At 43.7% G+C, this 20,865-nt stretch overlaps 2 protein-coding genes across 3 annotated transcripts in view; one reads left to right on the top strand and one right to left on the bottom strand.

Annotated features, from left to right (window-relative positions):
* Window positions 1–20,865, bottom strand: part of LOC108024816 (limbic system-associated membrane protein) — a 141,507-nt gene that overhangs the window by 83,555 nt on the left and 37,087 nt on the right. The window lies entirely within an intron of this gene.
* Window positions 7,476–8,787, top strand: LOC108026055 (odorant receptor 98a). The gene is made up of 3 exons (XM_017096749.1): window positions 7,476–8,236; window positions 8,297–8,654; window positions 8,713–8,787. Exons 1-3 carry the CDS (start codon window positions 7,476–7,478, stop codon window positions 8,785–8,787), a joined length of 1,194 nt encoding a protein of 397 aa, XP_016952238.1.

Raw genomic sequence — 20,865 nt, 5'->3', positions numbered from 1 at the left:
TTTTTCAACTGATAGTAAATTAAAGACACCTAAAAAACATTTTAATATACCTAATATAAATCTTTTCTAACAATTAAGACTGTAATATCACAAACCCATCAATTTTTACCCCACAACTTAGATAGTTTGGTTTCCCTCCGTGCAGGAGGAGCCCCGGAGCAGCTGCTGGGGCTGTATTCGATTTCAAGGACACTCGATGGGGCAGCTGCCTCATCCGCATCCCAATCCCTATCCCCATTCACGTCCTCGTCCGAGCCCGGATGCTGCTGTTGGTAGCCGGAAGAGCTCTTCACAGTTTATAGCTCCAAGTGGCCGTTGGCAAGTGCAAGTGGAAATTCTTGAGCGCACTCGGCTCTTCAACTGATTACGGTTTGTTTTCCATGCAAGCAACACTCTCACATACATTCGCCGAGGACTGCCCCTGGCCAGGATAATGGCCGGCATATCTGCACATATAGAGCATACATTTAAAGGACGTGAGTAGATAATGCGCTAAAATGATTAAGTTGACACACTGGCAAACACAATCGACGGCGGGCTTTTTTAATTGGCCTGCACGGAAATCGCGGGCGGCCGAAGGTTAATGAAAATTTGATTAAACATCTAATTGATTGGCGGTCTAGCGTGCTGGGGCATTGATTTTTGCCCGGCTGGTGGGGGGAGGGTATTTTTAATTTGATTAAACTCAAGACGCTGCAAATATTTAACGCTAATTAAACTCGACAACCAACAGAAGCCATTCAATGGACATGCCAAGGACTAATTAAGATTTTGTCAATTACTTATGGCGAGTGCCACGCCCCGATGGAGCAAAGAGTGAGAAGGCAAAAGGAAGGTCCTGACGCAGCAAACTGCACGCTCCAATGTGTCCTGTGTGTATGTGTGGTTGTATGCAATCATTAAAATTAATTTATTGGTTTCATTAACTCGACTGCCGAGTCTTTAGCAGCTCTCGGAGCACATTAGGCGCTTCTATGCCCGCCGATAGCCCTCCCCCCGCCACCGGATGAAAAGCAAAGCTGCAGCAATTCCTGTCCCAGGTCCTGGGCCCTTAGTCCTTAGTCCCTGGTCCTTCGAAGCCAAATGACACCCTGACGACATTTTGTTTCATTTCGTGCGGCAACCAAGCCAAAATCCGTTGAAAGCATAAGCCAGAAAACAGAGGCAGCGGGTTCGAGCCGAGGAAATGACTCTTCTCCTCTTTTTTTTCCCCCCCCCGCGCCAGAAAGTCTTCGCGCTTGGCTGACCAACAATGAAAATATAATGTCGTCGGACCTCCACAATCCTCTGCCCTGCAAGTTCCACGTCCTTATTGTCAGCAGCAGGGGCCAAAAAGAATGGCGCTAAATGAAAATGAACTAGAAATAATCATCATTAGGCACGGAGGCCACCTTTATGAACTTTGGCAACAAGTACGTACTTGTGCTTTAAACCCGAGCCACCGCGAAAGTTCGGCGCGGCAAACTAACTTGGACAATCGAGTTGGCCAGAACGCAAACGGAAGCGCAGGTATTGAGTTTCATGCCTAAATTGAATTATTTCTCCCGAGTCAAACAATGGAAAACTTTGCCTGCGATATATGAGTGTGTTGTGCAAATAGTTTATCCGCGCTTTCGCGAATGATGAGTCACACATAGTTATGGCACTGAGAAAAACCAAACCATCAGGAAATAAAATAAAGAAGATTGAATTAGCATTGTTTAAAATCTAACCTGGTTACTAAATAAAAAGGTGTTACCAACACTTCGGAAAGCAGTAAAATTATAAAAGTGTTGCTAAGTGGTTTTCTTTTCTTTAGTGTTGGAAAAGGCTCTTAGAAGCACGTTATAACCGATTTTTAAATAACTTTACGATAATATAATGATCACGATAATTGATAAAATAACATAATTTGTATCTTCCAAAGTTTAAATATAATATAATAAATTGTGAACTGTTTTCCGACCATCATAACCTATGAAGGTTATTTGTAGGAACACATTTTTATTTCAGAGCTGCATTACTCACACCTAGCCCTAAGTAGAACCCATTCCTCGGACTTCCCGTGACCTTTTCCCCCAGTGCACATACACCGAGGGGGCTGTCAGGTCTGTCTATATCTAAGCAGCTCAACACCACCCCGTTCGGTGTGAAAAGCACCCGCTTGATGCATTGCACTTTGGCGTGTTGCTGACGCCGCGGGCGAGCTGCGAGTGCCGCAGTGCATTTGGCAAATAAGAAAAATTGCATAAATTTCATTAAACTCGAAATGTCAAGCAACTGTCGGGCGGCGAACCCCCCAGCCTTAACCCCTCGCTGGCAGCGGGGGTGTGCCGGTGGCCCTATATCAACGATGTGGCTGTCTGGGCCACGGCCTGGCAATATTAAAAATTGTGCACCAAAATCCCCAAAGTAATTTATTAAGATGCCTCATGATGTTTCTACGCTCGGTTATATATACTATACAACATTTTTTTTTATTTACGCGCCGCTGACTTCACGCCATTAAAAAACACCGTGCAACCTACATAGCGAGAGCATTTTGTATGCAAAGTTCAACTACAGTTCGAGCTTTGTTCCCGGGGCAGACTTAAGAGTTGGGGGAAAAAGGCGGTTCCCGAGATGAAGCCATAGATACGAAGGACAATCCAAGTGGCCAACTAATGCATCTGCAGGCGAGCAGACTCCCGGCAGATTCCGATTCGAATCATCCATCGTTAGCCGGCTGACATTTATATGAGCTTCTGGCCGGGTCTTAGCCATTTTTGGCTTTGATTGCAGTTCGCAGTTTTTGTGGCCAAGGCATTGTCATAAATTACTTTGCATTGCCTTTCATTCCGGGTGTGTGTGTTCGTATTTCAAAATCGTAAATCAAAGGAGGGTAGGAGCATACGGACCCCAAGAAGGAGGAGGGTGTGAACCATCGTCTTTGCCACACTGCGTATGTGTGATATTTCATAAGCGTGTCATGAATTCTAATTACCTTCTGGCCATTGCGGCAATTGCCATTTCTACGCTCGGCTTTTGCATTTTATGTGTGTGCGGTGCACACACACACAATTCATAAATTTCATTTTTAAATTGCTTTTCAAACTTTTTACACCACGCACACGCACATTGGGAAATATTAAATTCCACTGCGCCAGCAAAGAGAGCATGAAAAATAAACAGTATTATTTAAAAAATTAGTAGATAATGTGAATAATTAAATTTCACCGAATGCATAACTACATGATAGCATGCAAATTTAATACGAATTACAATAATAATAATAACAATAATAATAATAATATTCATCAACGCCATTTTTTGCTTCTATTGAATATTTAAATGTTTCCTTTGTGGGGCTGTGCACTTTGTTTCACCGCTCTTTCCGTCCATTTTCCATTCATTGGCTGACCATTCAGTGCCAGCGATTCATTTTCCATGTTTCCATGTTAACGTCATAATCTGCTTTATGCAGTTTAGCGTATCAATTACCGCATAGCAGCAAAAACTGGCATGTGAATAAAATATATTGCCCGGCTGTGTGGCGCTCATCAGTGAGCGATATTTGCGATAGATAGTGACCAGCGAAAGGGACGCGAATAAATAGCGGATAAATGCACTCCAACCGAGGGTCTCGACTACGCACTACCAGCTGCGGAAACTGCAGCCATTACATATCACTTTATAGCTATGATAAGTATCTGTATGTCTGTATAAGTATAATTGAGATATGAGTTACAGAATTCAGTAATATTTGAGTCCTAATAAAATGTGCCCAAAACTATGCATCAAAAAATTCGATTTTCGAAATAAGCATTTATTGCATTCTTTTAAACATCTCTATAAATAATTTTAAAACCTTAAATATTCTCTTACTCAGCTATGTAATACATTACAAACTACTTTCGAAATCAGTACAGTTTTTAAAATTTCTAGAGGAGCTGCCAAAAAGTATGCAGCGAAAACATAAAGACATTTAAACACATTTACAATTAGTTTTAAAACCGTTGTAATGTCCTTTATTTTTGTTGACCATGCATGTCCTATTTTTAATACAACGCAAAATACTTCCGCGTGATAATAACCCAACTTGCACTCAAACCCTTCAACCCAATATACCCCAAACTACCCAACAAATCCACATAACTCATGAGTATGAAAAAATACAGACCAACTCGTTGCTGAAAATAAATTTACAATTTTTCGCAAATAAAAACAGAATTCTCCTTGGCCATATGAATAAAGAATGTAAATCTGCCAAATCAAAAATTGATTTGAATTGGTATGCGGTAAGTACAGTGGAAATGGGGGAAACGAATGGGGCGGGTGGGTTCGGTTTGGTGAATAATTGAAAGCGGGCAATGGTCAGTGGTACAGCGTTGATGACATGAAAAATTCATTAAACGCGTGAGCCCACAAAAAGGGGCAACCACAATGGGTGCGGTCCTCTGTGCCCGGTCCTCGGATGAAACTGGAACTGCAAATGGCCAAACGAGCCACTGATGGACGCGGCGGTGGTGGTGCAAAGTGGGCATTAGAAATCTCAAATTTCGTGGAAATTCAATTTCAAACAGGTCGCGGCTAAAGGAATGCCAGCCGCCCAATGGCTCAAATTAGCAAAATGCGGTTGCCAGCAGTCTGACAAATATTTGCCTCGTTTCTGCATACGAACGGCATTGGTTTAGTTAATAAATTAGTAAAATGTTCCTGGTGACAATGTTGTTGGTCGAGCGGTTGTCAAACGGCTGGCGCGACAATGAGCCTGCGATAATAGAATTTTTCGTGCGGCATTTTTGTTCGCATTTTGGGGCATCATGAGCGACAGCTGCAATAACAATAATAGCAGGAAAAGCTGGGAAAGCAGGGAAAGCAGCAACACCAGCCGCACCGTGCAACATCATCATCGGAGGCAACTAAAAATATGTTAGACAAGCGCCAACATTAGCAAAGTGTTTGTAAAATATGCCAACAACTCGATTTGCCTGGTCGTTGTAAACCCTCCTCCTCCATGCACCGCCCCCATTTTCCATCTAGCATTCTAAATATTTTGCGAAAACCCAAAACATATATGTGTATATACCATACACACAGCCTATGTGGAGCACACACACGCCATTGTTGAGGTCGACGCTTTGCCGGCCGTCGCTTTTGACGTTGCAATAAATTTGCGCGTTTATTTATTATTGCGCCGCACGTCACTGATAATTAAAAATAAATCAATTTTTAATGGCTCTGGCCGGCCGGCTAAACCGAGGCCCATAACTCGGCTCTTCTGGATGAGTGGACTCCGGTTATGAGGTTGTTCCGCACAAAACCAATTAGCCCACGTTTAGGATCGAAAAATTTAATAAGGTGCCCGCCAGTCAAATCAATATGGATTTTCCATGGCAGGGGGCCAGTGAATGCTGAACACGTAGTCGCTAGACAGACGGAAACAAACATGCTTTTAGGCAAATCAGTTTATGATCCAGAAACAATACTTCATCAGGCCGGGCGCCTTTTGGCCCAAATGGCCAACTTGGCTCAGAGCGAGGGGGAAAAAAAACGTAGGAAAAACAGATGGAAAATCTTGATGCGTCACGTTGTTGCAATCATTCGGACGGGGGAGGCAGAGTGTGTTTGGAATCAGCAAACGTGGCAAATGCCGCTCAAATGGTTAACAATTGTCCTGGCCCATTGCCAGATGGCCTATTGAATGGCCCGAGCAGTGCGTTTAATCAACTTACCCCCCACGGGCCCCGTGTTTTGGCTTTAATTATGCAGTCAACTCTTTGCGGTTTATTTGAATGTCAGCCTTTTTATGTGCTGCGCATCAGCAGCATCACCCTCATGCCGCCGTAAATCTAATAACATAAGCCCCGGGCTACCAGTTCGCAGTGCCCAGATCCTGGGCGTTACAGTCACAGAGAAAGTCAGAGACCTTGTTATTTATATGCACGCATAAATATCAGAGGGCCAGTGCCTGACCACAGTTGACTTGGCAGCCGCAGAAAATGGCATAAAAGTCAACATGTTGAACAGCAGCTGAAAAAATATAGCCCCAGATATTATGCTATATGGTGTGTGTTGTGTGTGCCAGAGACTTTTCATATCTGGTCCGGGCTATAAAGTATAAATTACGGCAAATGTGTTACGCAGCGCAACAGTCCAAACACGCAGATACGCACAGCCAGAGCCGCAGCCCCCAAACTAACTAACAACTATTAAGCCTGTGTGCTCCACTGTCCCTCGGTCCCGCAGTCCCGCAGTCCTTCTGCCTCCTGACTTCATCTCCGGGTGAAATACGAGCGTAAGACATCGGCCGTAATCAACATGCGTGGCACTGTGGCACTGCCTGCGTTTTACACATGCGCCATGCCATTTTTCCGGTGATTAAGTGTTGATAAGTCTATAAATTAACTCGAACACACGCGTCTGCCGACAGCACCAGTCAGCCAGACAATGGCTGCGAAATCGCAGAAGGACCCTCTCCCTCCATGGTGCACACGTCGGCTACGCAATATGCGAAGGCGCTCACATATATTAATCATGCGGCAAAGACATTTACATCTGTATGGGTCCGATGGCCAGCGATTGTGGCCAAGACTGTAGTTGCCTACTTAATGATACGGCTCCTCCCGGGGGGTTGGGAAAAGCGAAAGAAATTAGAAATTCAAGCTGGGCAGCGCATTGCAGGTGATTACAATATCAGGTATTCAACAAATAACATCCTTTGTGCTGTGGTCACAATGGAGCACAAGCTCAGCAACCGATAGTTAGGCGATAATTGTTTATTGTGCGTAAGCAGCGTGGGAACTATTTGCATAAGAGTCTTGTGGGAGAAATAAAATAAATTGGAATTTGTCGACAAAACTGTCAAATTGTTTTGAGCATAAAAGAGGCTCTTGAACGGCAGCAGTTCGCAGCGGCTTAAATCAGATTTGAAAAGAGGAAAACAAACAAATGTTGTTTAAGTATCTGCAAAAACACATCCCAGAGGATAGCCTTTAGATGCATCCTGTATGAAACATATTATTAAATCTATCTCAAAGAATATTCAGCACTTTTTGGATTGGCGGAAAATTAATAGGAGGCTTTAGCTGAAAAACTAGCAACTAACTAAAATATAAAAACATCAAATCCCTTTCTAGGCACTCAGCTATTAGAATGATAAAACTAGTAACATTTTATTATTAAACATTTTTAAAAATTTGGTAACAGAATGTACCGACTCAGAATCTAGTTAAACAAACCAAAAATGATTTTGAATTATTAATCAAGGTGCATTGCACAAAATTACAGTTACCGGAAGTCAAAAGTTATTACCTTTGGTCACATAAAATTACAGGTTTGATAAACAAAAGATAATTGAATATTTTGGGTAGCTTGCGTGGGAACTATTCAATTAATTGTGCATTTTTGAGAAACCATTTACGGAAACTTAGAAAACGGGCTAGTATAAGTACAGTGTGAACAGTACACCATCCTACAGTTTAGATCAGACTTCAGGAAGGAAAAGTGTAATAATAATGCGGTTCCATTACTTGCGAGATCCCACTCCCACGAATTTGCTGACTTCCCCGGAGGCTTTCAAATACTTTGAATACGGGATGTTCTGTATGGGATGGCACACGCCCGTGAAGTCAAAGATTTCGTACTATATCTTTGCAACTTTCATTTTTTCCTGGTGTGTCATCTACTTGCCCATCGGAATCAGCATCAGTTTCATGAAGGATCTGAACACCTTCACGCCGAGCGAACTGGTGACAGTTCTGCAGCTGTTTTTCAACGCAGTTGGGATGCCGTTCAAAGTGCTTTTCTTCAATGTTTATATTTCTGGATTTTACAAGGCCAAAAAGATATTGAGCCAAATGGACCAGCGTTGTAATACTTTGGAGGAGCGTACAGAGGTGCATCGATGGGTGGTTCGTTGCAATAAGGCCTATCTCATCTACCAGATGATATACACCTGCTATACTTTATCCACCTTTCTGTCGGCTGCCCTGAGTGGCAAATTGCCCTGGCGTATCTTCAATCCCTTTGTGGATTGGCGAGAAAGTAGGTTGAATTTCTGGAAGGCTGCCCTGAACGAAACAGCACTTATGTTGTGCAGTGTTACCCAAACCCTGATGAGCGATGTATACCCCCTGCTATATGGCTTGATCCTAAGAGCCCACATCAAACTGTTGCACCTGAGGGTGGATAAACTATGCACTGATCCCGAAAAAAACGAAGGGGAAAACCAAGAGGATTTAAACAACTGCATCAAGGATCTGCAGCTCATTAAGGAGTAGCTAAAAATTAGGGATAAATATTTTTTACACTTAAAATATATTTTATTCTTTTTCAGATTTGCTGATACTATACGACCTGCTATTGCCCACACTATCTTTGTCCAGTTCCTGCTGATTGGAATCTGCCTGGGCCTGTCCATGATCAACCTGCTCTTCTTCGCAGACATTTGGTCGGGCCTGGCCACAGTGGCCTATATCAATGGCCTGATGGTCCAGACCTTTCCATTCTGCTTCGTTTGTGATCTGATCAAGTCGGATTGTGAGCACCTCGAGATGGCTATTTTCCACTCCAACTGGATAGATACAAGTCGCCGATACAAAACCTCTTTGATCTTTTTCCTGAAGAACTCCCAGAAATCCATTGCCTTTACAGCCGGCTCTGTTTTCCCCATATCCACAAGCTCAAACATAAAGGTAAGGGCTTGAAAAAAGTTAAACTTAATTAATTTAAGAGTATTTCATTTATTTCCAGGTTGCCAAGCTGGCCTTTTCGGTAGTTACCTTTGTAAATCAACTGAACATAGCTGACAGATTGACCAAAAATTAGTTGACATTACACATTTTCTGCACAGAATACTTGAATTAATTAAGAAAATGGCACTGCAGCTGTGACATTTCCTATCTTTTAGCCCAGTTTTATTAATATCAATTAACATTTTTCATTACTGCAAATAAAGAATTCCCCTTTAGGCCATTGCTGTGGTCAACTTTGTGAGGCGAATTCCGAGAGCTGACAGCTTGCAGAAGGATTAGACCCATACTACCGACACAAATGACCTAAGTACACATGCACTCTGCTTAGCTCTAAAATCAATTTAGCCCAACCGCAACGAAAACATATAGAAAACAACAACGACTACCAAGTGTTGTGGGCTAACTGGGCCAAGTTGAGGGAAAACACGCAAATAAACAAACAAACAGAGGGTCTTAGACAGGTTTTGGGCGGCGGCGGAGTGGGCTCAGATGATGGCAAAGTCAATTAAAATTCAGCAAAATTAATTGCTTAAAATACGCATAGAATTGATTTACAAATTCGCCAAGGACATCGTAAACAAGAAATCTGTTTTAATTGCGGTTGAGCTGGGAGCAAGGACTCCAGCCGCCAGACTCGGGACCAAGGACTCCGGATGCCAGACTCTAGAATCCCATGACCCATTCCCGGCTCAAGCGAGAAGTTCAAAGTCTAGCCGCTAGCGAAAATGTTCTTGTCTTTGATGTGCCGAGCAAAATGTCTGGAAGGCAGGAGGTTGGTAAGCGGCGGATTTACATAAACCAAGAATGGAGGCCAAGGCAAATGCCGGGATGCAAAGCGCTCATATTTAATGGGCACCGCAGCGAAAGGCCTGCGGAAAATTAATTTGCATTTTTCCCCAAACAACAAGGTTGGCATACATTTGCAATTGAGTTTTGTACATAGTTTTCCTCCGCCGCAGCCGCCTCCGCCACACGGCAACCCAAGTTTGTCGAAACACAAGTTTTCACTTGCCCAATTCACTGGGGCATTTGAGGTGGTTCTTGGGCGGGTGGCGGCTTGGTTGAGGCGCCAAAAACTTAATTCGCACAAATGGCCCACAACAACAAGGCGGAGGCCTTACACAATATCCCCCCGAAGTCCTGTAGTCCCTGTCTCCAGCCGCCAAAAAGGATGCCATAGTGGTTTTCACACACACACACAGAGAGAGAGAAAGCGGCACGCGTAGACGCATTAAATCAAATTAAAAGCCCCGCTAAAAGAAGTGACAAAACCCCAGGTAAATCCCATTTTAAATACAAATAGCATGCGTACTGCTCGAGGGCATCTGCGGATGCAGGAGTCGTCTGTCTGCCGTGAGTGGTTTTGCGGATTTCCCGCAAGGACTCCAACTCCTCCGCCCCCGCCTCCTGCGCATCCTGTTTTTTACCCTGGTCGCTGGCATACATTTTTCCGCAGCTTAGCGGGCGGCGCTTGTAATCTTAGTTTAAGTTGATTGTACGACACATAGATGGGAGTGAGGGGGCAAAACACGATCCTGGTAAAGTGCTTTAAATAAAAATTTGTGGGCCTGTCTTAGAGAGGTGGTACATAAAATGTGTTTGTCTGCCAGTCGGCGCATAAGCCAAAGGCTAAGGGTTGACTTTCCGGCCAACTCTTTGGAGTTTTTTCGTTCGGGAATTGCTTTTAGCGTAATTGCAAAAATTCCCCGAAGGAGCTGGGTGGCAAAGGTGGGCCCAAAAACACCTCCCCAGTGCCTGGTTTTTGGGCCGCCGTCGCCGCTTTTACCACTTTTCAATTAAGCCGCTTCGTGGGCTCTGCCCTCCGGTTGTTTTGCCAGCTCGTTTTTTTATTAGTTTTTAACCTTAGGGCCGCCAACTGCAATGCAAACTCTATCATCGCTGGGGGATCGACCGAAATCAACTCGTTCAATCAATCAGACGATCAATCAAAAAATTCAATCACCATCAATTGCAGGCGGCGGGCCAACATAAACAAGCTGTGGTAGAAAAATACAGCACACAGATTCCGGCTCATTCATTAACCCGGCCCAAAAGCCTTTGGCCTGGCGAAAAAAATAGCCGAAAATTGCAAATCGGCAATTCAGTTCAGTTCAGGTCGGCTTAGCTTACTTGACTATTCAAAGGGGGAGGTGGCGTTAAAAAAAAAAAACGAAGAAACTCACACAGGCGTTTTTATCTTTTTCCCTGTAGTTTACGAGGGCTTTTCTTCTTTTTGGCCCCTGTGACTTTGGAGTACATGTGTCGGTGCGGCTGGTAAAAATCACTTTTTAAAGCATTTCGGGGACGGGCGACAGATACACGCATTGAAGCGTGGGCACTTTTGCGTTTTCCAGGAGGAGACGGGACGAAACAGGACGTAACCAAAGGGCCACACCCAGCCAGCATATTTATTTTATTCCAGCTCGTTCTGGCAGTGCATAAAACTGTTTTTAACATGTCCTGCTTGCTGCTCCTGCTGCTGCTCCTGCTGATGTTTTTTGCCGACAGTCCTTTTTATGCCAACTGTAAGCGATCCGCTCGAAAACTGACACAAATACGGGGCCGCCGAGGCTAAAGTGCTGGGCGGCTGCAAGGGGTTTTGGGGTGGTTCGGGGGCCGGAATGGCGGAAGCCGAGTGTTGGACAAGCAGATTTAAACCGTTACGGTTTACCTGCTGCCATCCAGCATTTACATATAGCCGGCACACACACTTGCCAGCACACGTACATATTTAAATAAAACGCTTTCGCAAGACAACGCCGCACTTTGCGCAATCACAGAGGCCAGTCGAGGGGCAGTTTTCCACCCGAGCGCCGAATGCCTGGGCGAGAATGGCAGGCGACGGCTGAGTGAAGCAGCTTCCATTGATTTCACACAGCTTTGGTGAGGAAAAACATATAAAAGCCGTTGCAGTGCCACAAAAAAGCAGCACGGGGAAGCTCAACATTATAAAAAAACGGGAAGGAGTGGCAGGCGTCCAGTGTACCGACTGGCAGTTACTCCTCCTGGCTAGCATGGGCAGCGAAAAAATATAATCATATCAATTTCTACTAAATATACACAATTTCAATATCCTTTGTAAAGCGAAAAGCCACTTTTTTATTCAATTTCGTGGTAAATATTTCATATTATATTTCAAATGGTTAAAGGACCACGTTTTTATCTGATTTATTGATTGAAAAAAAGAGCAGTTCTTTCAGAACTTTATTTTCTTCTTAAATGTTTAAAATCTTTTGTATTTAACGTAATACTAAAAAAGGAATTTAAAAAAAAACCTTAAAAATCGAAATATATAAAAATCCATGTTATTTTCCTTTTCAAATTTTAAAATTCCCCTAGTAAAATAAAGTTACAAGTTTTAATCCTGAATACCTTTATATAATCCAACCCTTGAAGTTCCCGAGATTTGGCTGTTATTCCTGGGAATAACAAAAGTAATCAATGTAATATGTGGTCTGCTTTTGCTCCCACCCCCTTGCACAAGAACAAATATACCCCTGTGGTCCTGCGAATACCTGTTATAAAAAGAAAGCCCCCCTCCCACGCACACACACCAACCCAAATGCAAATACAAGGAGCGCTACAAATGAGAAGGGGTGAAAAGCGGTGGGAGAAAATGTTGTCGTCACGTGGCCGCCGCATAAGCTGAAATGAGTTACATCAAATGCTTTTGGCTTTCACAGGAAATGGCAGCGCAATGCATTTTTATTTACATCTAAGGACAGTGGGCAAAGTAAGCAGAGTGGGGGGGGGGCGAGAGCAAGCCATTAAGGAATTGCTCGGCAATTGAAATGGCCAAGTCAAATAAAAGGCAGCCAGACATTTTCAGCGCCGTGGAGGGGGGTTGTCATGCATTTGATTAAAATTAAAAGGACTCGGACCAAGCCGAGGCTTTGATGTAGTGCAGAGCAGAACCACAGGGCCTTATCAGCGGGATATCCTTTGGGCTAAGGTCCTTCTTCCAATCTGTGGTCTCTCTCTCGGTCTCTCTCCAACCCCTGACATTGATTTATGTGAGGTAACTTAATGAAAAGACCATTGCCGCCCGTTTGTATCAGCTGCTGCAGGTAAAACAGCGTTGATCGTTCGCTGAAGCTAAGCGAAAATAAATTACAAGGTATTAAACTTGAGGGGGGGGCAACAAGAGCACCAAAAGTGTATTACGCATACGCCGTGTTCGCCCGTCGCCTGAGAGCCTCGATCCATCATCAATTACGATTAAATCCATCAGGAATTATGCGTCAAATTGATTGAAAGTCAGTTGGCACACTGAATTATGGCATTAAATCAATTTCCCTTTAGTTAAATCAATGGGGCAACTAGTGCGATAGACTTGGGCCATTGCCCCCGGCTCTTGGCTTCGGGCTTCGGGCTACTGCCTTTGGCTTGGGCATTAGCATTAGCCTGGGCCGTCACTCAAAGTCAGCCAGCTGGCTGAGCTGAGCTGTAGCTGTAGAGCTGTAGAACTGGAGCTCTGAAGTTGAGCTCGGCAGCAACTTAAATCGGCCCAGACTCCCCGGCTCGAGTGACGGCACAAAACTTTTGCCAGGCCAATAAAGTACGGCCAAGTGATGGCTCCACCAGCCAGCCAGCCATCCAGTCAGGCAATCTCCTGGAGGAGAGCCAGTGCAAGGCAGGCCAGCCAGCTCAGTGACGCATCGACCTGTAGTCTCCTCTCCTCGGACTGAGCTCCTAAGAAATGAAAATATTTTCTTGCAATTGCAAAATAGAATAAAAAGAATGGGGTGGGAAATGGGTAAGCATAAAAAAGCAAACCCAATGAACAGAGGGAAAACTGCAAATCGCAGCGGATCCGAGTGTCTGGAGTCTGGGCAAGCGGAGCGCGTCAATTGACTGCAATAATTCTGGAAAATGTGCAAAGTGTAAGGCCGGACTGGCGGACTGTCGGACTGCCAAGTAATTTATTTATCAAGTTTCAAGCTGCAGCTTGAAAACTTAATACGCCGCCAAATTGAATGCAGCCCACGAGGAGCTGGACTGGAGGATTCTTAAATTTCACACAGGCTGCGTTACTTTGGGCACTAGAGCCCCTGATCGTTGACTTTGGCCAGGGCACACTGGCCAATTTGCACTTTACCACAAAATTCAATTTACGCATCCTGCAATGCAGCAAAATCCTGGCCAGTAAGTAGCAATCCATGCGTGAACCTGACAAGGACACCCGCAGCCACACACCCAGCACACCCAACACACCCACATGTCCGCATACCAGGGCATGCAAGCAAATAAAGGGAAAATGGCAAATAAAAAATGAGAAAATGCGACAAAAACACCCAAACGAGAAGCCTTTGTGCAAAGCATCGGAATGACATTTATGCTGAAAGACATATGATGCCGAGGACTTGACAACTTTTCTTTATCGCCCCACCAAAGCCCCAATCGAACCACTTGAACCCACCAACCGAGCACCACCCACCACCCACCGCAAATATTTGCCAAACGCAATAACAAGTTCGCATCGAGTGCAATGCATCGAACAAAAGGGAAAGTGTGGGGGCAACTGATGGCCACTTTCCATCGGGGCTTTCATTAGGGCCCTCGTTCTTGGCCCACTTGTCGTGGATTGCCAGGTCGGCCCTGAATATGCCAATTGAATGTAGTCTAATCGAAGCAAAATATTCAATATAAATAATTGATGCGCACTTTTTACAGGGTGGGCGGTGCTGGTGCAGTTCCGTCGACAGCGGCGATAAAAACAATGGCCACGCCAGCCAGCTGCTGCAATGGCAAAACAATTTTGCATACGCCTCTAAATGCATATATGAACAGTGGCGATCAACAGATTAGATTATCTAAGGCAAAGCGAATTGAAATAAAAGTGGCATTTAATAAAAAATAAATATAAAATAAAATAATAAACAGTTTGAGGTTGGATCAAATCACTTTAAAAAGTTCCGAAAAGAAGGCAACAATATTTTTTAATGTCGAAAGATTTGTTAAGAAGCATGAATACATTTTTACTGCAAACTCTTTAGCATCAATAACAAAATTTAAGGTGCTCAAGGATATTACAACAAAACAGAATTATATATAGTTCAAAAGAAATTTGGTGCTTTTTCTTCGACCGCCACTGTGCGTGCGTCCTTTGAAACAGCAGGTCCTTGTGCGCCTTCTATTGCCCACTGATTGATGTCCTTTTGGCTGTTGTTGCCATTGTTCTTGTTGTTCTCGCAAATTGGTTTCTATTGGGTCAGAATGCACACATATGCATGTATGTTCAAGGTTGCACCCACACCCACACCCTCACACACACCCAAACCCACACACGCGCAGGCGGCAGCACAAACAAACAGAAAAAATAAACCATTGCATACTTATGAGGGCAAAGTGTATAAGGCTCAATTAAAATTTTACGCCCGTTTGCATTTTAAGTGCATGTCCTTGTGCGTTTGTGTGAGTGTGCGGGGAGCGGGCTAAAGACGGTTTAAGGACTTGGCTGTGCGAATGTGTTTGTGCCATAGGCCCGGCTGTTTTGGTAGTTAGCCCAGCCGGCTGCAGCTGCTGACTTGTTGTTGGCCAACTTTTCCCCCAACTGCAACACAAAAAGCCTTTGCATGTGTGTGCCAGCACTTTGTTTTGGGGCCTGAGTGCACAAAAGCGTATTTAATGAAACGGAACTTGAGGCATAATTGAGTAAGGGCTGCCGTGGCAGATTTGACAAAGCCGGATTGCTCTGACCAGATGGGTTACACTCAATTTTTGGCCCCAGCGCCAAGGGCCATTGTGTTGTGCTGCAATGGAGTAAAGTATTAACATGGGAATATGCAAATAATATTGGCATACTGCATGATGGGCCATCAGAAGCTGATACTTCTGTTGAAAGTGTGGGCTTTGTGGTTCTGTTTGGGTTTGTGAAAGGGATATGCTAGCCACAGGTAAATATTTGTATATTTGTTTTATTTATTTGTAAGCTTTCGAAAACATGCTGTATTTAAAAATACTCTTCAGTTTGCCACAACATGAAAAATATATTCTTAACTCTTTACAAGTTGTTCTTTTTTTTTTTAAATCAATAGCTAAGCCCCGATCCCGAGTTAGGGGAGAACAAAAAACCCATAACCAATAATATTTGCTTTAACAGCAGGATGCTTACAAGCCGTTCAAAAATATTATTGCAACAGTTCGAGCTGTTTGTCCCGCCCACACACGCCCCCCACTAAGCCACCCACCCATCCATACGCCGGCATATCCACCCACCGCTTTGTCTAACCCGCATGTGCAATTCATTTTTTATTATCACTCATTTTATTGTTTCGGCTCGAGAAGAAATAAAAACAAAATCAACTTGCGAAATATGTTGAATATTTTACATAGAGCACAACAATGGCTATAACTAAAAGGCGGCAAATAAAATATGCAACAAAAGCGAGCGTGCAGCATGAGAATAAATTGAAAAAGTGCAAAACACGACGGGGAAAATCCGAAAAAATAATACACATCCATATATACAATATGGCAAAGGGAAAATGGGAAATGGAAAATGGGAAATGTGAAATGGGAGAGAGAAGTTGGTTAACAAATTGCTGCGAATATTAGAGGCGAAGTCTAATGCAGCGGCAACAGACAATGGACCCATATTTCTGACAACGAATTAAACAAAATCCAGCTGGAAACTGGAAACGAATGTGTGCGGATGGTTTGTAGTTTTTCAAGATTGGTATGAGCAAACCAAATAAACTGCGAAGCTGCGAAACAGCAGACGGCAAACTGAAAATGGGAAAAGGAAGGTCCTGGCAACTGGATCGATTTTCAGCTGATGATGAAGCAGCCAGCAACATGTGTGTGTTCTCATCTTCATTTTTTTCCTCCTTTGAACCCAGCAAAGCGTTTCGGCTGGTCCGTGGGATCCGGTTTGACTGGAAGCTTTCATATTTCCGCCTTGCCTTAGTCGGCTGCCAGGACAATTTTTAAAAATTCAATTTTCCCCAACATCTAAGCGGTGTCTCTCTATGTGTGTGTGCATGTCTTTGCCATAAAAGTTGCAAACAGCAGAGGCTATAGAAAATTGCCTTTTGCGGCAATTCCCAGGGATGCGGGGTGGGGGGAGGCAAAAATGAAAACAAAAATATCAACAATAGTAAACCAGGAATAAACTATAAAAATAAACCCCCAGAATTGGCAACACAAAGTAGATATATTGAAAAACATGGCCTAGGTGGCTTTTTAAGCAAAATGGAAATGGAAAATTGCACAAAATGCAATTTATGCTCATGAAGTAGAAATTGAGAGAGAGAAACATACATTTTTGTTGGCACATCCTCCGCCCCTCAGCCAAATCCTCGACCACTGATGTGATATGTATGTGGAGGAGAAAAGCACAATTTCATTTATTTGCCAAAAACACGCCCATCGAATGATGCATGACCCCAAAAATGGAGTGCCATGGATTGCCATTTGCTGCTCAGCTGTGCGTTGATGTCTAATCCTTAATATTAAATCCATACAATCAATTTGCAGACCCAAATTGTAGGGGATGACATGGCAGTATTATTACCCAGGGACTGCAGGATATCAGAGCATCAGGATATCTGGAATTCAATTTTCTGCATAGATACGCAGCCCGAGCAGCGTGCTGCTGCTGCTGCTGTGTGCGATATGAAAAATGCAAAGGGAATAATGAAAGTCACCTTTGGCACAATAATTCATCATTGTGGGCGGGCAGAGGAGGCGTGCTGGCTGGCCGGGCATCGTCATATCAAATGAAATGCATAGTCATGCGATGTCAGCGCCCCAGACAAAAGCACAGTCCTAGTGCTAGTCCTATACGTACTATATGTACCTAACAACGTGGAAAAACAAATAATGCAATTTTTTGCAGCTCCTGCTCTATCTCGTGGTGTTGGTGACATCAACACATTTGTATGTGTACTTCCGACTGCAATCTACGCACGCAGCAGACAGTTGATGTATGACCCCCAGTGGGTCACAGCGAATGGGGACGAGAACGGGGCGGGGTCAACAGCCAGGGAATTGCTGCTGAATAGATGAGCACACAAAACGCTGGCCATATGTCAGGGCATCAAATAAATATCATAAATTGCCGGGCCAAAGGATCTGGGCAGGGCTGTAGAGGCAACAGGAATGCTGCCTGCTACTGGGTGTTGAGTGAGCAAGGATCTGCTGTCCTGGGGCGGGAAACAATCAACATTCCCTGGCCAATGGCTGGTTGCCTGCTGTTAAAGGGAATGACTATGGCCGGCTCAGTGCTCCTTTTCATATTTCTTTTTTTCACCCAAAAGGCCCTAACTATTTGCAGAATTTATTGATTGCTGGCCTGAGCCAGCAAGGCAGATTTAAGAAAGTTACGAGCGGAGAAACTTGGCCAAGCTGAAGCTTAAATACTCTTACTGTTCAGTAAAACAAATAAATATTTAAAAAAAAGTAAAAAATCAAGTGAGTTTTAAAATCTTTTGAAGAAGTGCCTAAAGGTAAGCAATGATAACAAACCGTTTTTGTTGCATACTTTTATACACTTTTTTGGGATTGCAGGCCAGTGTTTTTTTAATCTTGTTCAACATTTTTTATTTGTTAAATCATATTTTATTTATTAAAAAGGAAAATTATATATTTGAAGCACTACCCTGACACCCTGCCCTTTCAAGGGCATAAAAATCGCAGCGCCGGAGGGCGATAAAAAACGGATTTACGCCTTTGATTCAAGTGACAGAGCGACAAAGGGAACAGGGCTCCGCTGAACAGATAATGTCAATATTAGTCGCCTGCATAATGTACAATAAATGGCAAAATAATACAAAAGGCAGTGAGCGGCAGGACCGACAGGACCGCGGCAAAAAGGGATGAAAAATCAATAGCCCCAAGTAACAAAGGAACAATGAAAATGAAAAGGACCCTACACACACAAAGAAGCGACGCACCAAGACAGGCGCACCAAGTGCGTGTAACACTTTTGTATCCAAGCCGGATGCCAAATAAAAAAGAAATTTGTCAGTTATGGTTTATGTGCATTTGCCACAATATCCAATTAATCATTCGCCGTATGGATGGACTTGAAGTCTTCCGTTCCTCTCCCATCCAATACACACTTTCTCTTTTCACCGGCGGATTAGCATTGGGCAAACATTTTATGAAAATTACAAACAGTTTTTGAAAAATGAATCAAAACATGCGCACGTCATAAATTCCGTAAAAAGCATAATAAATAAAGGGAAATAATAACATTTTTATTACGCTGCAGTCGTGGGCGAATATTCGCCGGAGCGTTGCTCCCCAAAAGCTGTCGAAGACGGCAAACTCCATCCAAAATCCGAAATATAAAGGAAACCCAACAGCTTCTAATGCTTTCGAATGGCAAAAGTTTTGCAGCTCCACCGTTTGTTGCTTTTAATGATGCCATCATAAATTATTACATCGCTATTTCGTTTTATTGTTTCACCCGCGATTGAGCAGCTGGAAATTCTACCTAGCTGAGGGGAGAAAACAAGGCTAAACGCAATTATTATTACTTTTAAAGCATTTTTATGCCCTTTTATTTCCCGGCCACACGATTTTGCTATTAACGGAGCTGAAAACTCCACGCCGGAGTACATATAACAATCTGGGCAGGGCGAAAAATTTCACTTCAGAGTTTATTATGATTTTTATGGACATAATATTATAGGCCGGCCAGGCGACACTGCGCACGTGCAGGTCTCGATGTCCTGGAAGTGCTGAAAGTCCTGAAACTGCGGAAAGTACTGAAAGTCCTGGCGTCCCAAAGTCGCCACCTGTGCGATTCAGCATATTCTGAACTGCCACTTCGGTCCACCGCCAAGCATATTGACGCTGGGCGTGGGTGTGGGCGTGGCTTTTTTCCGGCGGGAGGCGGAAATTGTTAAAACTGTCATTGCTAAACGAATTTTAATGAGCTCATTAATTTGATAAAGGGATTTACACGGTGTTGCGGTCTGCCGGCTGACTGCTGCCTGCCGACGATGTCCTCTGCGTCCTCGTGGACCAAATTTTGCCATGCGGTTAACTCCGCCCACGGTACACAGAGTCGTCCTGTTGGTTTGTCTGTATCCGCCGGCACTGCTGTCGGCATTAATTAAAATTTGCTTCAAATTATTTTCAGCGTTTTCTTTTTTTTTTTGCAGCACCAGCTGCCTTTGCTTGGCAAACAAAATTTGTTTGACTTGCTAATGTTGTTGGCGGCAATGTCGAAATTCACTTGCAAGTGAAGGGGGCGGGGAGAAAAAAAAAGAAAACTGGAAATGCTGAAAATTGCACAACAATGAGTACACGCAGTGTGGCCCACAGTGCGAAAAAATGAAGCAGAAAAATGGCGGGCAAAACTAAATAAACGAAGCGTGAAGAGATATCCAGCCGGAAGCGGCACTTTGTGTGTGTGTGTGGGTGTGTGCGTGTGCGAGCTGGCCACAGTTGGTTGCAGTTACAGTTACTCGGAAGTTGCGATGACACTGACAGTCGCAGACACACACACACACACAGACGCAGATAGGCCATGGAGTCCTGCCAACACACACGCACATTCACTTGTCTGCAAGCCGAGAATGATGGCCAAACATCCTCTTTTTTGGTATTTCGGTTTTTTGTTTGTTTCATTTTTACGCCGACAGACGTGTTCACAGTCCGTCTCCTGGTTTCGTTTTTTCCCCTTTTCGATACACCCCCAGCTCTACAGTTCATCACGTGTCCGAGGAAAACGGCGGGCAGTTCGAGGCGGAAAGATCAAGCGGCGGATACCATTCCGAGGGCTACTACTGTGCCACCGTCATTGTTGCCCCGAGTAACTGAAAACGCCTTGATAAGCACGAAAAAAGCTAATTGGATTTCATTCAATCGAAGTTGCCCCAGGGGGAACTGGGGAATGGGTTCCGGTGGGGAGAAAAGGATTTCACAGCCCGTAAGATAAACAATCTTCACAGATGCCAGACTGGTATTTCATATTTCCAATGAAAACCACAGTGCTGGCAGCATAGAAAATCAAATTTGTTACCTAGAAATCTTTAAGGTGGCCAAATTGAATTTTATACCGAAAGGAATTTTAGAAACATTTTAGGAACATTACAATATTGTTTAGAGGGAACCTGATACAATAGCTTAGTAGATGATGGATAAATAATATGCCAAATATTTTTTCCCTTATCATTGCAAGAGAAAGGTATTCTAA

The sequence above is a fragment of the Drosophila biarmipes genome, chromosome 3R (genome assembly GCF_025231255.1).
Source record: "Drosophila biarmipes strain raj3 chromosome 3R, RU_DBia_V1.1, whole genome shotgun sequence".
NCBI classification, from domain to species: Eukaryota; Metazoa; Arthropoda; class Insecta; order Diptera; family Drosophilidae; genus Drosophila; species Drosophila biarmipes.
The sequence above is the reverse complement of the archived record's forward strand: the minus strand, read 5'-3'. Positions and strand labels throughout refer to the sequence as shown.